At 41.8% G+C, this 19,269-nt stretch overlaps 1 protein-coding gene across 1 annotated transcript; it reads right to left on the bottom strand.

Annotated features, from left to right (window-relative positions):
* Positions 1 to 567: 567 nt before the first annotated feature.
* On the bottom strand, positions 568 to 18,687 carry RP2 (RP2 activator of ARL3 GTPase). Its single transcript, XM_049834395.1, has 5 exons — positions 18,427 to 18,687; positions 9,263 to 9,928; positions 7,559 to 7,673; positions 6,308 to 6,393; positions 568 to 3,156 (listed from the first exon to the last, which is right to left on the bottom strand). Exons 1-5 carry the CDS (start codon positions 18,571 to 18,573, stop codon positions 3,073 to 3,075), a joined length of 1,098 nt encoding a protein of 365 aa, XP_049690352.1. The 5' UTR covers positions 18,574 to 18,687; the 3' UTR covers positions 568 to 3,072.
* Positions 18,688 to 19,269: the final 582 nt, after the last annotated feature.

Here is a 19,269-nt window from a genome sequence, read left to right as displayed (position 1 = left end):
AGTTTGGAAATTTATTAAATGTTTACCTGTTTTCAGATGTGAAATTGGATATTCAAAGGAATTTCTTTCTAAATGAACAATTCTACTAGTATAACCACCACAATCTGTTTTTGCTGTGAGCACATCACTAGCATGCATCTAGTACCAAAGAGGTAAGCACAGTTAAAAAGCACAACACTTTTACAAGTTAAAAAAACCAAACCAAACAAAACAAAAAGAAACAGCCACATGTGCACACAGGTCAGGGAGAAGTGCTTTAACAGTCTCCATCCAGGAATCTCTGTACTTGTATCTCTACAGCCTGATATACGAATACCTTCTTCCATATTTTACTAGGAAAACTGCAGTATAAAGGTAATCACATCCTCAGTGACTCTAGGGAAAAATCCCTGCTGTCAAAAATCCACCTTTTTTGGAGGGTGTATGACTGCAGAATTAATGCTTATTTTCAATTAGATGTGAGTACCTATTTAAAGTCCCATTTAAACACAGAATTCAGGTTTTATACTTAACATAATGTAATTATGTTTTGCAATATTTCATTATTTTAAAAAGTCTTCCAGAATCCAGAGTTTAGATTTTCATTGTTTATTATGAATCACATTCACAGTGCAATACAAATTACATAAACAAATGTACAAAGACTACATAAAGCACATACCATTCTGTAACACATACAGTACCTGATGCTTAGGCTACAAGTGTTCTCAATGCCTGTTAGCAAGAAATTGAAGTCAAAAGATAAATAATTGGATTGAGAAACTCCTTCATTATTTAGGTTTTTATTAAAAACTCTTTATGTTGGTAAGCAGGCCATCAATGTTTAAAAAAAAAAAGGCAACAGTGCCCTTTCCTACCATGTAGAAAAGTTTTTCCACTGTTTCAAGCCTAGGTTAATTTTCACTTAATTATTCTGTCCTCCAGCAAAAGCAGTCACAAAAATCAATCCAGCACTTTGTTTCCAGAGCAGGTTAATGATACAAAAAAATAAACCAAAAACATATACACTGACACATGATTATAGAAAAGTTTGGAAATATTATATGTAAAAGTTTAGAGACCAAGATAGTCCAATATATGCACTGCTTAGATAAATTACACATGACAGTTCTGAAGTACATTACACAATTTTAATGTACTGTCCATACCAGAAAAATACATTTACTGTATGTGTCTAGAATAATTCCTGCAAATGTTCATTGATGAGTTACACTAGTACTTTGGAGACCAATCTATGATTTTCAGCTGTTTTCACAGCCTCTCCTAGCACATATAAAAAAAAAAAGTCCTGGCTGGCTAAGTGCAAATAGTGGTAATTTCCACTACCAGTCAGATTCTGGTGGCAGCTTGATTTTATTTCACTTTGTCAAATAAAAACATTTCTGAAAAGTGACATTTTTCTTACCTTCAGTACACTAATGGTTTAGTGACTTCAGGAGATAGTCTTCCTTATTTAATCTATACCTAACTTTAACAAGAGGTCCTAAGGACATATTCTTGATATATAGTTTAAACTAAGGGCCAGCATTTGCCTAGTAGCAACAGAACGACAGCTCAGAACATCTCTTGGGCATGACAGAATTATGAATTTCATAAGAACAGATTCTTTCATTTGCCAATTCTAAAAAATTAGAAAGAGATGTTTTTAGCCACCCACTTTTAGAGCTCAAGAGCTGTGAAACTGATGAGTTGAGACTCATTTTCAGTTAAGACGCACAAGATCTTCCCTTTTGACAGATGACCATAATGAGGAAATTATCGCTTTAGCACCTCAACACAGCCCCAGTCCATTCAATGGATTGTAAAAGCTACACAAACTGGCAAGCCACAACTTTAAGAAATTTGGTTTTGTGTATCTTCATGCACAACCTGTTCAAGTATTACAGAGGGCTTGTAAACCTGGACATAAGCTTTAAGTTTATGTAGAAAAATCAGTAAGGATGTGCTATGCAAAAATACATCAATCATGTTTAATATCCATGTAGATTTGCATTCCAATATGCACTATATAGCAGTAAGCATCCTTACTGACCACTATTCAAATGCATCTCCCAGAATGCTAGTAGCACTTCTTAGGTCTGTTTTTAGAATTAAGCCAAAATAAACCCTACAGCAGTGTGTAGTACTTTACAGCCAAGTTTTCAGTACTACTACTGAGTGTAAAACCCTTGTCCTGGGGTCTAGCGAGGAAGAGCTTTTTTAATGCCATCAGAGCCCTCATCTGACTCCTGGTTGCTGTATGTCCCTTCTAGCAAAGAACAACAGTGCCAGAGACTTATTGTTCCGAGTCCAAGGGAACCTCATGTATATCCCATACGTGACTTGGGAATACCGGAGGAAACTCTATCGCCAGAGACCCTGAGTGGACCTTGGAGCATCTTCAGCAGAACACTCATGCTCAGCATTCACCTCAAAGCAGAAGAGCCTGGTGAGTGCTCACCTACCCGAATGCTGTTATGACAACTCTCAGCATAAATGCTGCTGCAAACAACTTTATTCAAAAAAGATGCTGAAGCAGAATAAGCCAGATGTACTTATAAGTCACACACTGCTTCTGAAAGCATGCTATAAGAATTCATTTCAGACTAGCCTTTCAGAAAAAGTCAACGACTACACCTTCCTTCCTGGCCCCCAATGAAGACACATTTGCATGTGGGAAAGTTTTGAACAGCGAGTTTCACATAAATGCACTTTCTAAACAACGTGTCCAAGTTAAAGATAACAATTACTACTGCATCAAGTTTGGATCAGCATTGCACTTTTCAAATACTTATTACCATTAGATGTTGACAAGAAATATTCAAGTGTCAACAGAAGTTTAGAAATTACCGTAAAAAGTTAGTAGAAAACCTCCATCGTTTCTGGAGTTGAAATATAAGTTTCAAGCACAATGCATGTGGGGAGCTATGCCATTTACTCCAGTTCAGGTAATATGGTATTAAAAGCACCAATAGCTTTATAAAAGGGATATATGAGAAATACAAAACCAAATGACAAAAATTCTCAGATACTAATACAATATTCAAGCCAAGTGACATGACAAACCATATGTGAACACCTTCATGTTAAACTTCACATTCCCATCTGCATGTCAGCAAAGTTGTAGAAATTGTCTACATCTTGAGCTGCTGATGCCTTGCTCTCCGATACAAAAACCTGTTTTATTAAACGAGGAAATAGTTATGCATTACTAATAAAGAAGTTCAAGTAGTCTTTGCTCATTCAGAGCCCATAATGGTTATTTTCATTTTTGCATTTCATGAGGCACAACTCTGTTGGTTCCCACTGTGTGACAGAATAGTCCTAGAATTCTCTCAACCCTCATACACCCTTTGTTATCATCACCTCTTCTTAGCAGACACACTAGCTGCAGTAACCCTAGCCTTCCACTGATGGGAACGAAAAAGTTTTGGACTTGATTACTCAGTGGTCACAGCTTCAGCTAGCATCCATTTAAATGTATTTTGCTTGGTAAAGTCAAACTCTGTCCAGGAGAGGTGGGAGGGTAACAAATACACAAAAACCTTAGACTACCATTAAGCTTTCCTTTAACAGAAAGGCAGAGTTTGTAAGACAGACTCCCTTGTACTATATTTCCCTCAAAAACTTATTTGCTTCTTCATCAGATGATTATTTTAAATAACTTCAATTACATTTGCATTTTGCAAAATTGATCAGTGCATATGAAAGTCCAAACTCTAGGACAGTCATCTTTGAAAACTTTCAGCAAATCAACTACAAATGCCTTAGGCAATGCCCAAATAGTTCTGGTGAACAGTCAACACTGTTACACTATCTCAACATGCAAGCGATAGCCTCAAAAACTTAATTCTTACTCTCTTATATTTTCTATACCTCAAGAAGAAATCATCACTGTCTCAGCACATCAGTGTTGGCATAGCCAACTGAGCTATTCTGAAGTGCACTGGGACTGCAGGAATGGGTTATTCCAGACAACTATGTTCCTACAGTCACCACTTACTTAAACTACGTTTTAAGATCAATATCCTGTTGCCCAGTAAATTTGCAATTAAAAAAAATAATCATCACAGAGCAAGTAGTTTCCTACACTGTTGCTTAGATGCATGGTAGACTTCTGTTTGTAGGGACTTGAGAAAAGTCTGCTAATCATGTGGCAGTTGTTTGGTGTGACAGCAATTGGTACCATGGTCACAACAGTTGAATACCTTCTTTTAGCATCCTTCCCTACCAGGATATTACAATTTACATTTTGCACAGTATTTTATGAATAACTGATGAGACAGAGGAACGATACTAGAAAGCACACTGAAAAAAGTGCAGAAGGTCACCTAGAAAGAATATCAGAGGTAAAGGGTGCAGATGTAGCTAGTGCACACAAATAGGAAGTCTGCTTAAGTGCAGAGGGTAGAGCTCTCCTTCTAACACGTTGTTTCCACCAAACAACTCAAAAAAAACCTCTGGTGGTGCTATTGCTGAAGAACTTTTCTACCCTTACTAGAGTATCAACAGTTGTTTATTAGATTTATTTCAGAAACAAAAACCTGCTGAAATTAAGGTTATTAACAGATTAATTTAATCATTTTTAACTGTGGTTTTCAAATGCAAATGTAGCCACCTGCTTAAAAGCAGATTAATCTCCTTCAAAGTCTTACAGAACACATTTCTTCCTAAGAGCTTTTGTCATTGTTTCTTGATCAAGGACACCTATAATTCTTTCTGAGCACTATAACAACTCTCAAACACAATAAGGGCCACCAACAATGAGGTGAAACCATTTTATAGAGCATTCCTGAACCTTCTGGTAGTAATAAGTCTGAAGTTCATTATTCCCTAAATTGCTTCTAAATTACGTCCCAAGTAAGAAATACATTTTCTAAAAAAAAGTATACTGATGATATCCAATTATCTAGGGATCCATGCACAAACCCAGTGTTTATCAGAAGTTTTGGAGTTACATTTTATCTAAATAAATACATATACTTCTCAGGAAGCCCAAAGTTCTGCTTCTTAATTCAGTGCAGCAAGTATTTAATAAGTGAGGTAGATTTTACTATGGAACCAGGCTGTAAACTGAAGTTTTAAATCCAGATGCAGTAAGTAATTTCACATTTGTAACTGAACCCAAACACTACAGATCACCTCCAAGAACAATGCTTACTTCACCGCTTGAAGTGCACCGCCTGAGGTTTCTGGATACATCTCAGATCAGGGCATTCATAGTGTTATAACAGTAGATACCAGTCATTTCAGTGAGGAAAACATAAAATTTTATTTGTTCTAATAATTAATATCACTTCAGTCTTTGAATAGAGAAAAAGATCTAGAATAACCAGTGAATTACCTACCCAGTATCAGCTTTGTTCTGTATGAAAAAAAATAAAATATGCTAAGCACACCAAAAAAAGCCAATGTAAGACTCTGCTTAAAGAGGCCATTTTTATGGTAAAATTTGCAGTGATGACTGTTGGGTCACAAGAAGAATCTGTAATATCACAATACTGCCCGGACTGTAGTTTTGATATTCTCCAGACTCAGAGCGCTAAATTAAGGCCCACTACATATCAGGTTTTTGCTGGTGCAATAGCAAACAGAAAAAAAGCAAACTGTGCAGTCTATTTCCAAGTAACTCTTTCAAAAGGAACTGAAAGACAGTAAGGAGCTGTATGGACACTGTATCTCAAAGACATTCTAGTCTTCTTTGAACAGCTGCTTGAAGGCAAAGGGTTTGTCACTTTCTGGTTACCATGAGTGCTCTAATTGTTTCCAGAAACTTTCTCAAAATCATTGACATTCAGAGAAATGGGGACAGCAAGCAAAGAGGAGGTGTGGTGTAAAGAAGCTACAGTAAAACAAGCTGACAGAAGAAAAAAGAAAAATGCCTTTGAAGGAAGGCATTCTGCAATATCCTACACAGCAAAAGTAAACCTTGAAAAAAGTTGAAATCCCATATCATCTTCATCAGGGTTTAATAGACTAGGACATCACAAAGCAGACTTCAGTATAAGACTTGGAGCAGAGCTTTTCTCCACTATATTTATAGAACTTGTTTTTACTATTATGTGAAATAACAGTTTTAAGTGGAAATCTTCTATTTTTCAATGGATATGGGGATTTAGTACTCTCTTTCCTAGGGCAATTTTTCCTGTCTCTGACAAGCAACTTGAGTTTTGAATACAAAAAAAAAAAACCCCAAAAAAAGGATATTCAGATTTTACTATTCAGAAACCTAAAAAGATTGTGCAGTATGTCAACACTACAGTTTGACCATGAAGTATCCTAGACGTTCTGTAACATTTTCTGCCAATAAAGCAATACACCAGCTTACCTTGGTCCCGCTAAAAACATCATTTATAATGCTTCGACATCCTTCCACAGCACCATCTCCATTGAACTCTAAAGCAACCACTGGACCTAGAAGATAGTTTCATCTAGAATCAATACTACTTTTAAGCTTGGCATTGAAACAGTAGATTTCTTAACCATAGGAAATTGCGAAGCTTGCAAGAAGTGTCTCATGTTTTTTGCCTGAGCAGCCATAATGCAGGATAAAGAATTAAAAACACTTAACCATAGCTTCAAAGTACAGTGTTATCTGAGAAGGAAATATCTGCAATTCCATCCTCATTTTTGCAGAGATTCTGGCAGGAGTCCAGTTTTACTTCTTGAAAGGCAGCAATGGCATAAAAACACTAAGGAGCGCAGGGCACCATGGAAGTGAGTCAGACTACACTGCTCAAATAGTGAGCCATTTCACAGACATCTGGAGCAGGACTGAGTCATTCAGGCACTTTTGCCTCAGTCCCAAGATAGCAAACTGCCTGATTTTTAGACTTGTTCTCACCCACTATTTGCAGATCCCCTTTCTCTAGTTTCATTCTGAACACGTTTCTTCGCACACGGGTGCAAAAGAGCCCTTAGACTGTCATCTGATAAGTACAATAACTTTTGTCCTATTCTTGCAATGAGCATCACAGATGTCTTATGTTACTATGAAAAAACCTGCACATTGCTACTAAGTTTGGGAGTGTGTACTGAGCTTTAGCATATAACAGATGGCAAGATGTCAGTACTTCTGCAGGAAGAGACAAAAACCAATTACAGTCAGATCAATAAAAAGGCTTTTGAAATACTCTGACAGTACAGCAGTTATAAACAGGAATTTAACACTTGCCCGCTTTATACACATCTATACCGATTTGCTTAAATATGTATACAGAAACACGGAACATCTAGGTGGTTGAGCAGCAATGCTGATAGGTTAGAAGTAGTCCAAAAGAATGAGCTTCTTTTCACCACCCCAGACAGATCCACATGTGCCACTGCTCCTGAGCTATGCGGTTGGACCACTAGAGGGGGGGCAGAGCCACAAAATACACGTGGAATAGCTCATATCCAAAGCCTTAAAGCGTTTTGGCTGGCTTAAGGCCTCATTGAGGCTTCCAAAACTCATCTCAACCGGCTTTACACTATGCCCTTGAAACACAAATTTCTCCTTCATTCCTCTTTCTTCTCGAGAACTCTCCAGTGATAGCTAAATTACTGTATCAAGAAGAGAAGGAAAATACCACAAACACACCTTTGTCAAGCAGTGGAATGAATTCTGATGCACACTGCTGGAAAACTCTGTGAGCATCCTCTGCCTTCATTAAGACTTCTTTAGTCTGTACCAGCTGAAAGCCTTTACCAGTCATCTGTTAACAGAGAAAGAACTTATGTTAAAAATGTTTCTAAAGGCAGAGAGTTCAGCTCAAGTATCCAGGTTACACTGGAATAGACCCATTTTCCCCATTCACGTTAAGCCACAGAGCAAAGGGACCCTTTCTGCTCTTTTCAAAGACCATTTGCTTTTTCTACATTTCTGTTTATTTTCATTCCATTCATCCAGATTTTCTCCTCTGCCCTAGCGCACCTAGGAGTAAATGTGAATGGTTTTGTTTTATATTATGGCCCAGGGTTGTGTTTTTTTCTCCCCAATCCCTCACAAGCTGAAACTAATGGGAGTTAAAAGCACTCAGCATCTGGAGTCAAGCAGTTAGTTCTCATTAGCCTGCAATAGTTCAGTCGAGCATTAGCTCAAACTCTCATCTATCCACCGCTGAAGTTTTCCATTTTGGAAAAATAGTTACAAACTTTCAAACACACACAGCTTTTTACTTCAAATGTAATATGAAACTAAAGGCATGTGGAGAAGGAGCAACTGTATTTGTACTTCCAAAGCATCCATTAATCTACAGAGCAGTAAGATTTCCACAGAATCTAACTAATCTTTTAGCATCTTAACTCTAATTTCTAAAGAACTACTAACACAGGAGAACCCACCTATTACCCTCTTCACTGTAGCTATTCCTCCTTCAGAAAAAACAACCCATAAGTATCATTATCTCCGTTCACTCAAGTAGCTGTTAGCAACTCCAGTTCCATAAAAATCCAACTGGGCAGTGGGAGGGCATGGAAACACCCTACAGCTTGCTTTCCTTGCAGTTAAAAACCCCAGGGAAAGAGCTCCATCAGTTTTGTTGATCATACAACACTGGGATCAGCAGCTTTTGCAGATATCTCAGAAGCTGTAGCTCATGGTTGCTGGCTCTGCTCTGTCATCCTTGGCACTCCAGGGTGCTAAAAGCAGCCAGCCACTCCCAGATTTTAGCCCCAGGAAAGCCCAAACTCAGCCAAGCCTGGAAGCTGCTGCTTCACAGGGAAAAAAAAAAAAAAATAATATGACAGCACCAGCTATTTAAGTAATGAAAGACAGCTGACCAACCCTGACAAACACTCACTGCCTCTTCCAGAAAAAAAATTCCAATACTGGGTGGCAGGGAGGCTACAATTTAACATGTTATTTTTTTAAAAAGTCTCTGTTAGTACTGGAAAAACTTTCAGGACAGTTTTGTTAGCTGTGACTTTTGGGGCAATAAGCTAACAAGTTAATTGGCTGTATCCCTTTCACAAGCATTGCCAATCACTTACACTACATTTGGCCAAGTACATCAAATCAGCTACACATTTTCTTCAGAACATAGCTTTGCTGTGCCATGATGGAAAAGTATACTGAACTATTAGAGGACAGATGTGCTAGTCACAGGATGTCAGCTGTAAAACAACTGTGATCAGATAAGCTCCAGTCTCTTACCTTGCTTTAAGGTTTTAACAGTGCAGTTGATCAGTATGGTTAGTAGACAAGCAGAGCCTCTGCGTTCTCTCTTCAGGGAGTACCAGAGGCTGTCCAGAGGAAAGTTCAAGTGGAAATTCAAAAAGCTGAATGCAGACAAAGGTCACTTACCTCATCAATTAACTTCCTAGCATTTGCAGTTGTGTAGTCACCAGCAAAAAACACGGCCAAACACGATTCATCGCTGCTTTTCTGTCTCCGCCCTCGAGTTATTGGTATTATGCTCCTAGTAGCATCAGTAGAAATTCTGACAGCTTTCAGCTCCTCAGAGCTGGGCAGAGGAACGTAATCTTGGACTACAGCATTCTCAGGCAAAAGACCCCAATTATTTTCTCCTGACACAGGGGTAAAGTCATGGATGTTGCTCCATGTGTTATTGAAGATACTCAGTCCAGCATCTTTAAATTGTAAAGCAAGCTCAGGATAATAGTACTGGAAACATCCAAATTTCATACCTGTGGAGGACTCAATAATGGGCTGAGTAGCACAGCACAAGAATACCTCCAGCTTTCTGCAGTCCCGAGTGCGAAACTGTTGGCAGGCCACTATGCATTTACAATCTTTGCAGTCACGGAAAAACACGCTGCCTTTTATTGGTCCTAAAAAGATTTGGCAGTTTACACAGTCATCAATAGTGATTGTAGCAGAATGGTCAAATATGTAGATACTACAGTTCTCACAGTCCTGAATGACGAATTGTTGCCCTGCTACTTTTCCAGGCAGTCGACCAACAGTTTCATCTTTCAGTCCAGAAAAAGTGTAATCTTTGGGGTCAATCTGAAGGAGGAAGAAAAAAAAAAGAAAAAATAAAGAGTTAAAGTCTTCACATACAGAGACTATTATAATGCTAAATGTCAATTGACTTGCATTAATTGAGGTAGCACTGAATTGTACAGGATAACCTGCCAGAAAACTCTTCAAAGAGTGACAAAAGATCAGAAGCAGCTCTTCAGGCTAACTACTGGAATGCACAGCATTGAGGTACAACAAAGAATTGAAACTACACTTCTGAGATGCTCCAGGTAAAAAATAAACTAACTCAGTTTGTCCTCTATTAGAGAAAGGGGACAGGGGAGCTTGTTTTCTCTGTGGACTCTAAACTGTTTCAACAAGGATGATGGTCCTGGGTATTATTGTAATAACTGTAATAAATTAATTGGCCAACATACTTAAAGATTCATAAAGCTAGAGATATAACATTTCCTTTTCAAGCAGCTTGCTTAGTCATATTTTACCACACCAACAAGTTGCAAGGAAACCTTGCTGCTTTCAAGCAGTATCTCCTTTACTATTTTTGCAACCTACAAAGAGTTTGCTTATCTTCACCACAGCATTAGCTTGTGCTAACAACTACAAGCTTTTAGTGCCAACAACATCTACGTGTTTGTTTTAGCTACAACCAACAAGCAATCATTGGCAGTGGTGGTGCAGGGGGCACATTGACAGACCTCTCCTCCTCCACACTCCAGCATCCCCCCACCGGGGAGGGACGCTTGAGAGAGGCTGTGGCTTTCCCTGGGACTCTCTGTCGGGGAGCAGCGACTGAAGATCCACACAGCACCCAGGACAGGATGCAATACAGGTGGACAGCATGAATAATACAGCCCGTGCTGTCCTAACACTGAAGGAATCTGAGCTGGCTCATTTCTAGATATATGCAAGTCTCAAGACAACTACAATTCCCGGAGCAAATTCTACTCTGCCCTCTTGTGAAAGCTTATTAAAATAGCACTTAGAAGTACACAAGTACCTGAACTAGTCTAACACAAGACCACTTGACAAACCTGCTATTTGATTTGATCATTAGCCTGAGGGCCCTAAAGTTTGCTGCACTGTAATCAGTGTTAATGCATTACAACAGTTTCTGTATAGCCCAATTTGTAAGAAACTCCTCCTCCTCCTCAGCATTTCAAACATTCACATGAGATTTAGAGACCAGAAAAAGGCATAAACCAGGATAGTCTAGTGCCAGACATTCACTAAACCAGCTCAGCCTAGCTTTTGTCCAGAACAGCTAATGGAAGCTAAAAGTCTCTACCAACCAATAAAATGTACTCCTTTATATATGATATATGTAACCTCCAGACAGGAAGGGAGGTTTGCAGCTGATGAGTCCTCCAAATAAAATGTAAGTTGAGACAATGAAGATGGCTTCCTAGAAATCTGCCCTCAATCATATTTAACACCACTAGTATACATCCAGGAAAGTTAGTTGGAAGAGTTACAAATAAAATTGGGAGTCTCAAATTATAAGGAACACAGCATGGAGACTCAGCCACACAGCACTATTAGGATTCAAATCCTCTAAGGTCTTAAGTCTCCTGTAACGTTACATATTTGACCCATATACAAGATATTTACACTCATATTCTCTCACACTTGAGATTATAAGTATCAAAATTGCTTTTGGACATGTACTTCCCAGGCATCTCCTAGAACATTTATGTATGTGTGCGTATATATGTATATGTTGGGTTTGGGGGCTTTTAATAACCTTGGGAGACAGGCTTACTGCCTTCAAAACAGGGTACAGAGGAACAGTTACTCTTTTAAGAAGTTCAAAGTTTCCAGAACTTACAGCTTTTTTGAAAGTTGGCACCGAAGCATGTCCTTCTAAATTGGTCTGCTCTAAAAAGCCTCTGAAGCAGCACTAGCTTGTCCTACACGGCAGCCTTTATAGAAATGTGTGAAACTTCAACTTTACCTTGCAATTTTATTTAGGCCTAGGTGAAAAATACTGGTTAGCCAGTTAACCCACAGCTTACAGACAGTTTCAAATGAGAGCACTTGAGAAAGAGTATTAGTTGAGTTTAATGATAAAAAAAGTCTGCTTATTACCAGATTCAGGAGCTCAATTTTACTTCCCTGATGTGAATGAAGAGTTCTGACCTGACACAACTCTTACTTCTCAGTTTGTTCACCACACTAGGGAGTTTGCCCATTTCTTTTAATTTTGCTTTGCAGTTTTCCTTTTAAAGGCCAAGAGTATTTCTTGACTAACACTGCCATATAGAGTGGAGGGACTGAATGAAATAGATTTAGCTCCCTCTCCCCCCACCAGGTTATTGGCCCTGCAAGAAGGGGGTAACTCAAGAGAATGTAGCAGATCTGAATGTTTCACTTCTTTTGGGTGAAAGAACCATGCCAGAGAAGGGAGCATGAAGGCAGAAGTATGATTTTGAGGATGCATCCAACAGCTGTTAACATGCTAATCGCAGAGTTTCATGCTCACCACCTCTGAAGTCTGCAGCTATCATCAACAGGTTAATATTAAATCACTACATCCACCTTCCTTCCCCTGACAGTCAGCACTAACACTTCTTAAGTTCCATCTCAGCAACATAGCAAAAAACAGGCGAGGAAAACCAAAAGCAACAGAAGAAGGTAACATCTGCAGCCTCACACAACCATAACCAGGGCAATGTAGATTTCTCTGCCCATTCATCTGGTGCAACTTTTGCTGTAAAATCTTAAGCATGTGGCAGGTCAGCAAAAATTAACTGTTTGGTAACTTATCTATTTATTCTTTGCATTTGGAGAAAGCTTCAAAGACCTTTGTCCAAATCCACCCATCTCACTCAGACAGATGCTTTACTCCCTGTCCCTTATTACATTTTTAAATGTCTTTTTTCCCCAGGCTGGTATAAGTCTAAATGACAGTATTTAGAGAGGCAACTTTTAATGCTTTCAGCTGAGTTTAAGAGCTTTTGGAGTAGATACGAGTCATGCATTAATAGATATGGGCACAGCTCAAGAGTTGAAGCCTTCTAACAGAAGTGCTATGCGCAGGTTCAGGAATTGCTCCATAGAGCGACCTAAAATAACCAGCTATGATGAAAAAGTAATCCCTGCTTACACAATATTCTTCCCCTTCAACAGAAGTCTCATCTTTGGTTATCAGCAATTACATTGTTGATAAATCTGTTACAAAGGACTAGAGGACAAATTGTAAGGAGCAGGGATTTTAAAGAACAAAGAAAGGGGAGAAGCGAAGGCAAACAAAAGTTTGTCATGGTTGCTTTGAACTCGAGGAAGTTCTGCGGCAACAAGTGCAAGGTGTATTAAGCAGCTTTCCTTCCTGCAAACACTTGTCTTGCAAGAAGGTCAGAGGCCAGATGTGAAGGCTGCAGATGACATACATCGCTTCAGCCACCATTATCCAGTTTACTGGCACCAAGACTAGGCAGCTACCATTTGGAAGAAGATTTATAAGTACTAAACCCTCACAGCTTTTATTGGTGACTGTGCCTAGAATCACCAAGGATCCCAACAGCTTCTTGAACTGTTTCTGGTATGAGTTCATGTCTAAACAAGACTTTTTCACTGGGTCCCTCAGGAAAGTAGTTTTAGTCAGCAATGATATGCCACCACAAATATGAGAAGGTAATGCTGTTTGTAATGGATTATGGTTCTCTGGGGTTAGTTACCTGGGTCTAGCCTGTTGAGCAAACAGTAATTTGTAAAGTCTTTCTAAACCACTTACACTAAGGTCTTCTCTTTCAAATATCAGTCTCAAAAAACCATTCCCTATCTCTCTAAAACACAACAGATGGCAGTTCAGCTATAGACTTACATACAGTTGATGACATACAAGAATTAGCTGCAGCTTTTAATGTCACTGGGTCAGCAGCCATTGGATAGGCACACAAACTTAAGAGGCTTTACATACTATTTTTGTCAATAGGGGAATTAACAGAAAGGAAATAAGCAAGAAAAGTGCATTCCCAGGCCTAGACACTTCTGCATATTCATACTTGCATGGGTTTGGTGCCCTTAAGTACCGAGTTGCAACATCCTCTGGACACTTGTTTGTTGAAGTTACTCACCTCTGGCAGATTTCTAGATTCTTAAGCAACAAGAAAAGGTGGAAAGAGGAACAGTATGTGCAGGTTCCAGTCACTAGCATACAGTTTTTCATCTTGGAGCATGTCCTGTGCACCTTGACTTTAAACGTGGCCAATACAACAGTCTGAATGCACATTTCATTCTATTCTTTGTAATCTTCCCCCTCTTCCTGAGTACCTGTTATAGCATAAAATGATCATTCTCATACTTTTCTGAGCAACAAACCACTGCCAAAGACTGCAGATAGGAAAAGAAGAAGAAGAAAGGAAGCTACTACATGCCTATATCTGACTTAACTGGAAATATTGCTTAATGTGAACCTGCTGACCGTTTCTCAGTTGATAGACTATGTTTTGAGAAATACAGCAGTAGTTCTTCTGGTGCACTGGGAAGAAGAAGGGAGATGCATTGGATTTAAGGACAAAATATTTCATTGTTTAGTTAGAGGAAAAAAGTGGGTTTATTTATATTCCAAAAATAAAATATAAAGTGGCTACCTAAACGAGATCTAGATAGTTCAAGACGCCCATGTCGACTCAGACCATTCTAGCAGAATCCTCAAACATAAGATGACTAACAGAAGACTATCTATGATTTATATGGAAAGTTAAACCTCTGAGTTGTTTCAAACTGTTTGAATACAGCAATCACAGCCTGATATAGCAATGATAGCTGCGCGTTTCTTATCAACTAAAGCAGTTAAGTTGCAAGTCAACTGACTTAAAACAAGACCTTACTTGTTCCTTCTAAAAGGAAATATCATTTGGGAAGGAAAGTCCCTCTAAGCTTTAAGTGCCATTGTGATCATAATTAACCTAATCCTACTTCTTTGAACATGAGACAACAGAAAAAAAGATGATGCAGCTTTTCGTGTTTCTTCTGCAGAGAAGGTCACAGCACATGGGTATGTCTGCCATCACAAGACACAAAACCCCAGTTCCAGTCTACATGTATCCATAGACAGTTACTGCTGTAGTTATCACCCTGGTCATGCATGTAAACAATATTGGTCACACAGAAGGTAGTAAAGTAGGAAGGGAAAAGGGACACTGGGAGCAGAAATGCAATCTTACATTCCAGGTAGAAACATAGCTGATGAAGGCTGAGGAGGGCTGAGCACCACCAAGATCCCTTCCCACACTTGGTCAGAAGGGGATTCTCATGACAGCCCAATGACGTCAACGCATCACAAGTCCCCAGGATGCAGTGCAGTAACAACAGACTCTATAATAAACTGTGGTCTACTTAGTCTCTTGGACTAAGAATCCCAGAGCAGCAAGGAACTGAATACTCATCCTTTTCCCTTCCGTTTTCAAGATAAGCTGATCCTTTGATTCTTCTACTGCACCATAAGTAATCTTCACAGAGTTCTCCAAACCCAAGCGTCAGCAAGCATTACAGAGATCCCAGCAGACTTATGATGCAAGCTAAATTTGATTAATTTTTGCATACCTTAAAAACACAGACTTCTGTCCTCATTTGAATAAGGTCAGGTAGAAATCTGAAAAGGCCCCTCAAATTGATATACTTTTCTTAATTTCAATTCAACTATCAGCATCTTATAATATTTTGTATTTAGGGTTTTCTACCACATGGTCTGGTTTTGGGACTATTATACAAGAGTTACATGGTCACTAGGATATCGTCGTACTACTCTTTGGCAAGGTCTATGCTAGCAGATCATCTTTTGCCACCAGAACATAATTAAAATAGACTATGCTAGCAATGCTGTCCTTCAGAAGCAGAAGAAATAGTTTCGCTGGAGGAACCCCTCAGGTTCAGAGCTTCATCCAGCCCAGCTTTCAGCTAGCAGTCACCTCTCTTCACATCCCTAACCAGACAACCATGCACATGAGCGTGCCTACATTTCTCTGCCTACAGTGAGAGCATCAGCATGGCATTAGTTTACAGGAAGACAGCTGGAGTGCCTGAGCAGCAAGACTTATCTACCTATAAGAACATACAGAGGATAGCTTACAAGAACTGCAGACAATTGCCAAACCTGTCTGCAGAACTGCATCACCGAGTAGGAGAGCCTAAAATTAGAAACACCCCTAACCCAAATGGTGTGTTGACACATTATTAAAAGTAACAGGAAATGAACATTGAAAGACCACCAGCACATCTGTTCACAAAGTTGAGGTTTTCCGAGTTCAGAATACAATTCAACACACTTGATGAACAAAAAGGAGTCTTGATGCCACAAGTTTTCTGACTGATTTCAATCTAACTCTGTGTACAAACACAAATTGTGAAATGAATAAGTAATATATATCATGCATCAGAAATGACAAAGCAATAGACAACAGGATAATGTATCAGAGACAATACTTAGAGCTACTACATTAACACTGACTTAGTATCACTTAATACAAACTGGAATCAACAAGTTTAGCATACTAAGTGCTCAGTATTCCTTTACCCAAGAACAGGTGTCTCAGTAATACTTACTGGTTTAATGTACTAAGCATACACCCAAAAGCCCAATGAAAGATAAAGCTGCAAAGAGCAAGAGAAATGGGCTTAAACATTAAATAGCCATTCTTGCGCTGTACAGTACAAAATTAAGCAGCTCATTTGAAAGCTTCCGCAGTTCAGTAGCACAGCCCAAACTCACCAATTCTTCTGGTTTCTAAGAGTCTTTTATAGAGAAGGAGGAAGTTGTTGCACATGCAATACATTACGTGCTTTTTTTTCCCCCCACAGAGATAGATTGTTGGTGCTGTAATAGCCTCCTCTGTTAGCTTGAACCCACTTCCAGCACATTAACAACAGTCATCTCCTTAGCAACATGGCTGGCTGCTCTCTGAATCGTGTTCCTATGTCCTGACTTTCCTCCTTTAGTTTTAGAAGTTAGCACGCTGTAAGCAGATTGAGTAAAAAGTCTCATATCAGTTGAGCTTTAGCTGATGAATTTGCTCTAAAATTAAATAATATGATTTCAAATGCGCATTTGGTAATTCACTTTTGCACAGAGCTAAGATTTGTTCTACTACTCTAAAATATGGTTTTGGTACAGCCTTCTCCCTGTGAGAATAGTCTCCATACAAGTAACAGGCTGCTGTCCTCCCCTTCCCTCTCCAATGCTGCACTGCAAATATCCACCAGCAAGTCAAAGCAACAAGCCCAACACAGATCAACTGTCTTTATCCTCAAGGAACTGATTCCTCTGGGCCACGCACACGCTCTCTAGCTCATCTCCATCTGAGCTTGTCTTAATCTACTTGGAAGATTTAAGGGACACCCTAGAGCACCTGGCCAAGTTTAAAAAACAAGCAAGCTAAGCATTCAAATAAGTTCACACATTTTATTTTCTGTACTTGTAAAATATGGCCTAAAGGTGTGGGGATTTTGTTTGTTAAAACCACATCAATTAAGTTTATGGCCTGCCCCATTTTCTCCTTCCCCCACCCAAAGGCGGCTGGAGAGGAAAGGAGACCTAGTAGGGCTATGATGTCATGATATATTTAGGATGTGAAACTTGAAATGAGGGTGGGAAGAAACACATTTAATCCAGCACTTAAGTGCCTTCCTGCTTGAGACTTCATGATCGCCTTCAACAGGTCAGGAAACAGCGCTGGGAAGGATTTGTCTGCATCTAACACTTCAGGGGCTGATAGGCTAGCCCTAGTTCCTCCAGCTTTTACAAAAACACCCCACCCAAACCCCGCAACCTAAACAAAAAAAAACCCAAAAAAACCCCAACGACCCAAACAGCCAAGCAGGAAAAATAACCCTCACGGACAGTCAGGACCCAAGACACGGGTTCTATGCCTCCGCCGAGACACCGGGTGCGGGGACTTCAGCCCACGCCGGCACAGACGGCTGACCGGCTGCCCGCTAACGCCACCGCGTCGGTTCGCTCCGGCGAGGCACACGGCCACGGGACTCCACGCGGTATCAGAAACCCCGATGGCCGGCAGGCATAAACTCGCCACCCGCGGCGACTGCCACAGCCGAGCTGACGGCCACCACCACGGCCACGGCCACCTGCCCGGGCGCGCAGCGTGAGCTGCCCGCGGCCCGCTCTCCCGCCGCGGGGGCGCAGCCGGACCGGGGACCGGTGCTGGCACAGGCGGCGGCCGCCGGATCCAGCGTGCCGCCCTCTGCGCTTGCACAATTTGAGACTGCCCGGTAAAATCCTCAAGCTAAATACTTTTTTTTTTTTTTTTAAAATAAACGCACTGAACTGCACCGACCGAGCCGTAACAGCGGTACGGGGGGTGTGTGCGAGCTCCCGCCGGGGAGCAAGCCCCCCCCACCCCCCCACCCGTGTCCAGCGGCCGCAGGGGCCCTGCCACGGCTACAGCCCCGCAAACCCCGTGCGGCAGACGAGGGCCAGGCGCTGCCCGCCAAGACAGCCGATACCCCGGCAGCGGCTGCCCGCGGCCGGGGGGTGGGGGGTTGGGGGGCAACGGCCGGGGCGGTACCTTGGCTCGCTGGTCCCAGCTGTACTGCGGCGCCTTCTCCTCGCCGGCCGCCGCGTCCTGGCCGGCTCCCCCCGCCGCCGCCGCTTGCTGCTGCTGCTGCTGGCCGCCCTGGGCCGGCTTCCTGCGGCGGGAGAAGAAGCAGCCCATGGCGCCGCAGACTACCGCCGCCCGGCCGGCCCGCGGGGAGAGGCTGGGAGCGCGGGAGGGAGCGCCAGCGCAGCGCCTCAGCCTCGCCTCGCCTCACCGCCCCGCCCGCTTCCGCTTTCCCTCCGTCTCCCGTAGCGACCGCGACACTTCCACCACCCCCTCCCCGCCCCGGCCCGCCCCGCTCCAACCGTCACCGGGCGGGGCGGGGCCGTGTCTGACAGGGGAGAGGCGCGGCGGGAGGGGAGGGGGGGGGGGGGAGCAGCGCACCCTCAGGGCTGAGGGGAGCGGCGGGAAAATGCGGCTTCTCAGTGACGGCCGTCGCGTCCCCGAGAGGGTGCCCCCGCACCCGTCCCGCGGCAGCGGGCTCCGGGCTGCCCCGGCGCCCGGCGCGACCCTTCCGCAGCGGGTCGGAGGGCACGGAAAGCGCCGTGAGCCAAGACCCCTCAGGGGGTGAAGGGGCTGCCGCCGGCGGGAACCCCTCTCCCGCCTGAAAAGGCGTTTGCGGGTTCAGCTGCGGGAGTCGGAGGCGAAACGTCAGGTGCGGCGTGTAAATACAAACCGACTAATCTGACATCGAGTCGTTTCCTACCGATGCAACCCGCGCCGTAGGCAAGAGCGTTACCCTCTGGGTGCGTGTCGACGCAGGTCTTGCCGCCTCGCTCGTCCGCCTGAGAGGACTGCACCAGAAGACCCAGC

This window comes from Accipiter gentilis, chromosome 31 (assembly GCF_929443795.1).
Source record: "Accipiter gentilis chromosome 31, bAccGen1.1, whole genome shotgun sequence".
NCBI classification, from domain to species: domain Eukaryota; kingdom Metazoa; phylum Chordata; class Aves; order Accipitriformes; family Accipitridae; genus Astur; species Astur gentilis.
Note: the sequence above shows the minus strand (reverse complement) of the source record. Positions and strands in the feature narration are given on the sequence as shown.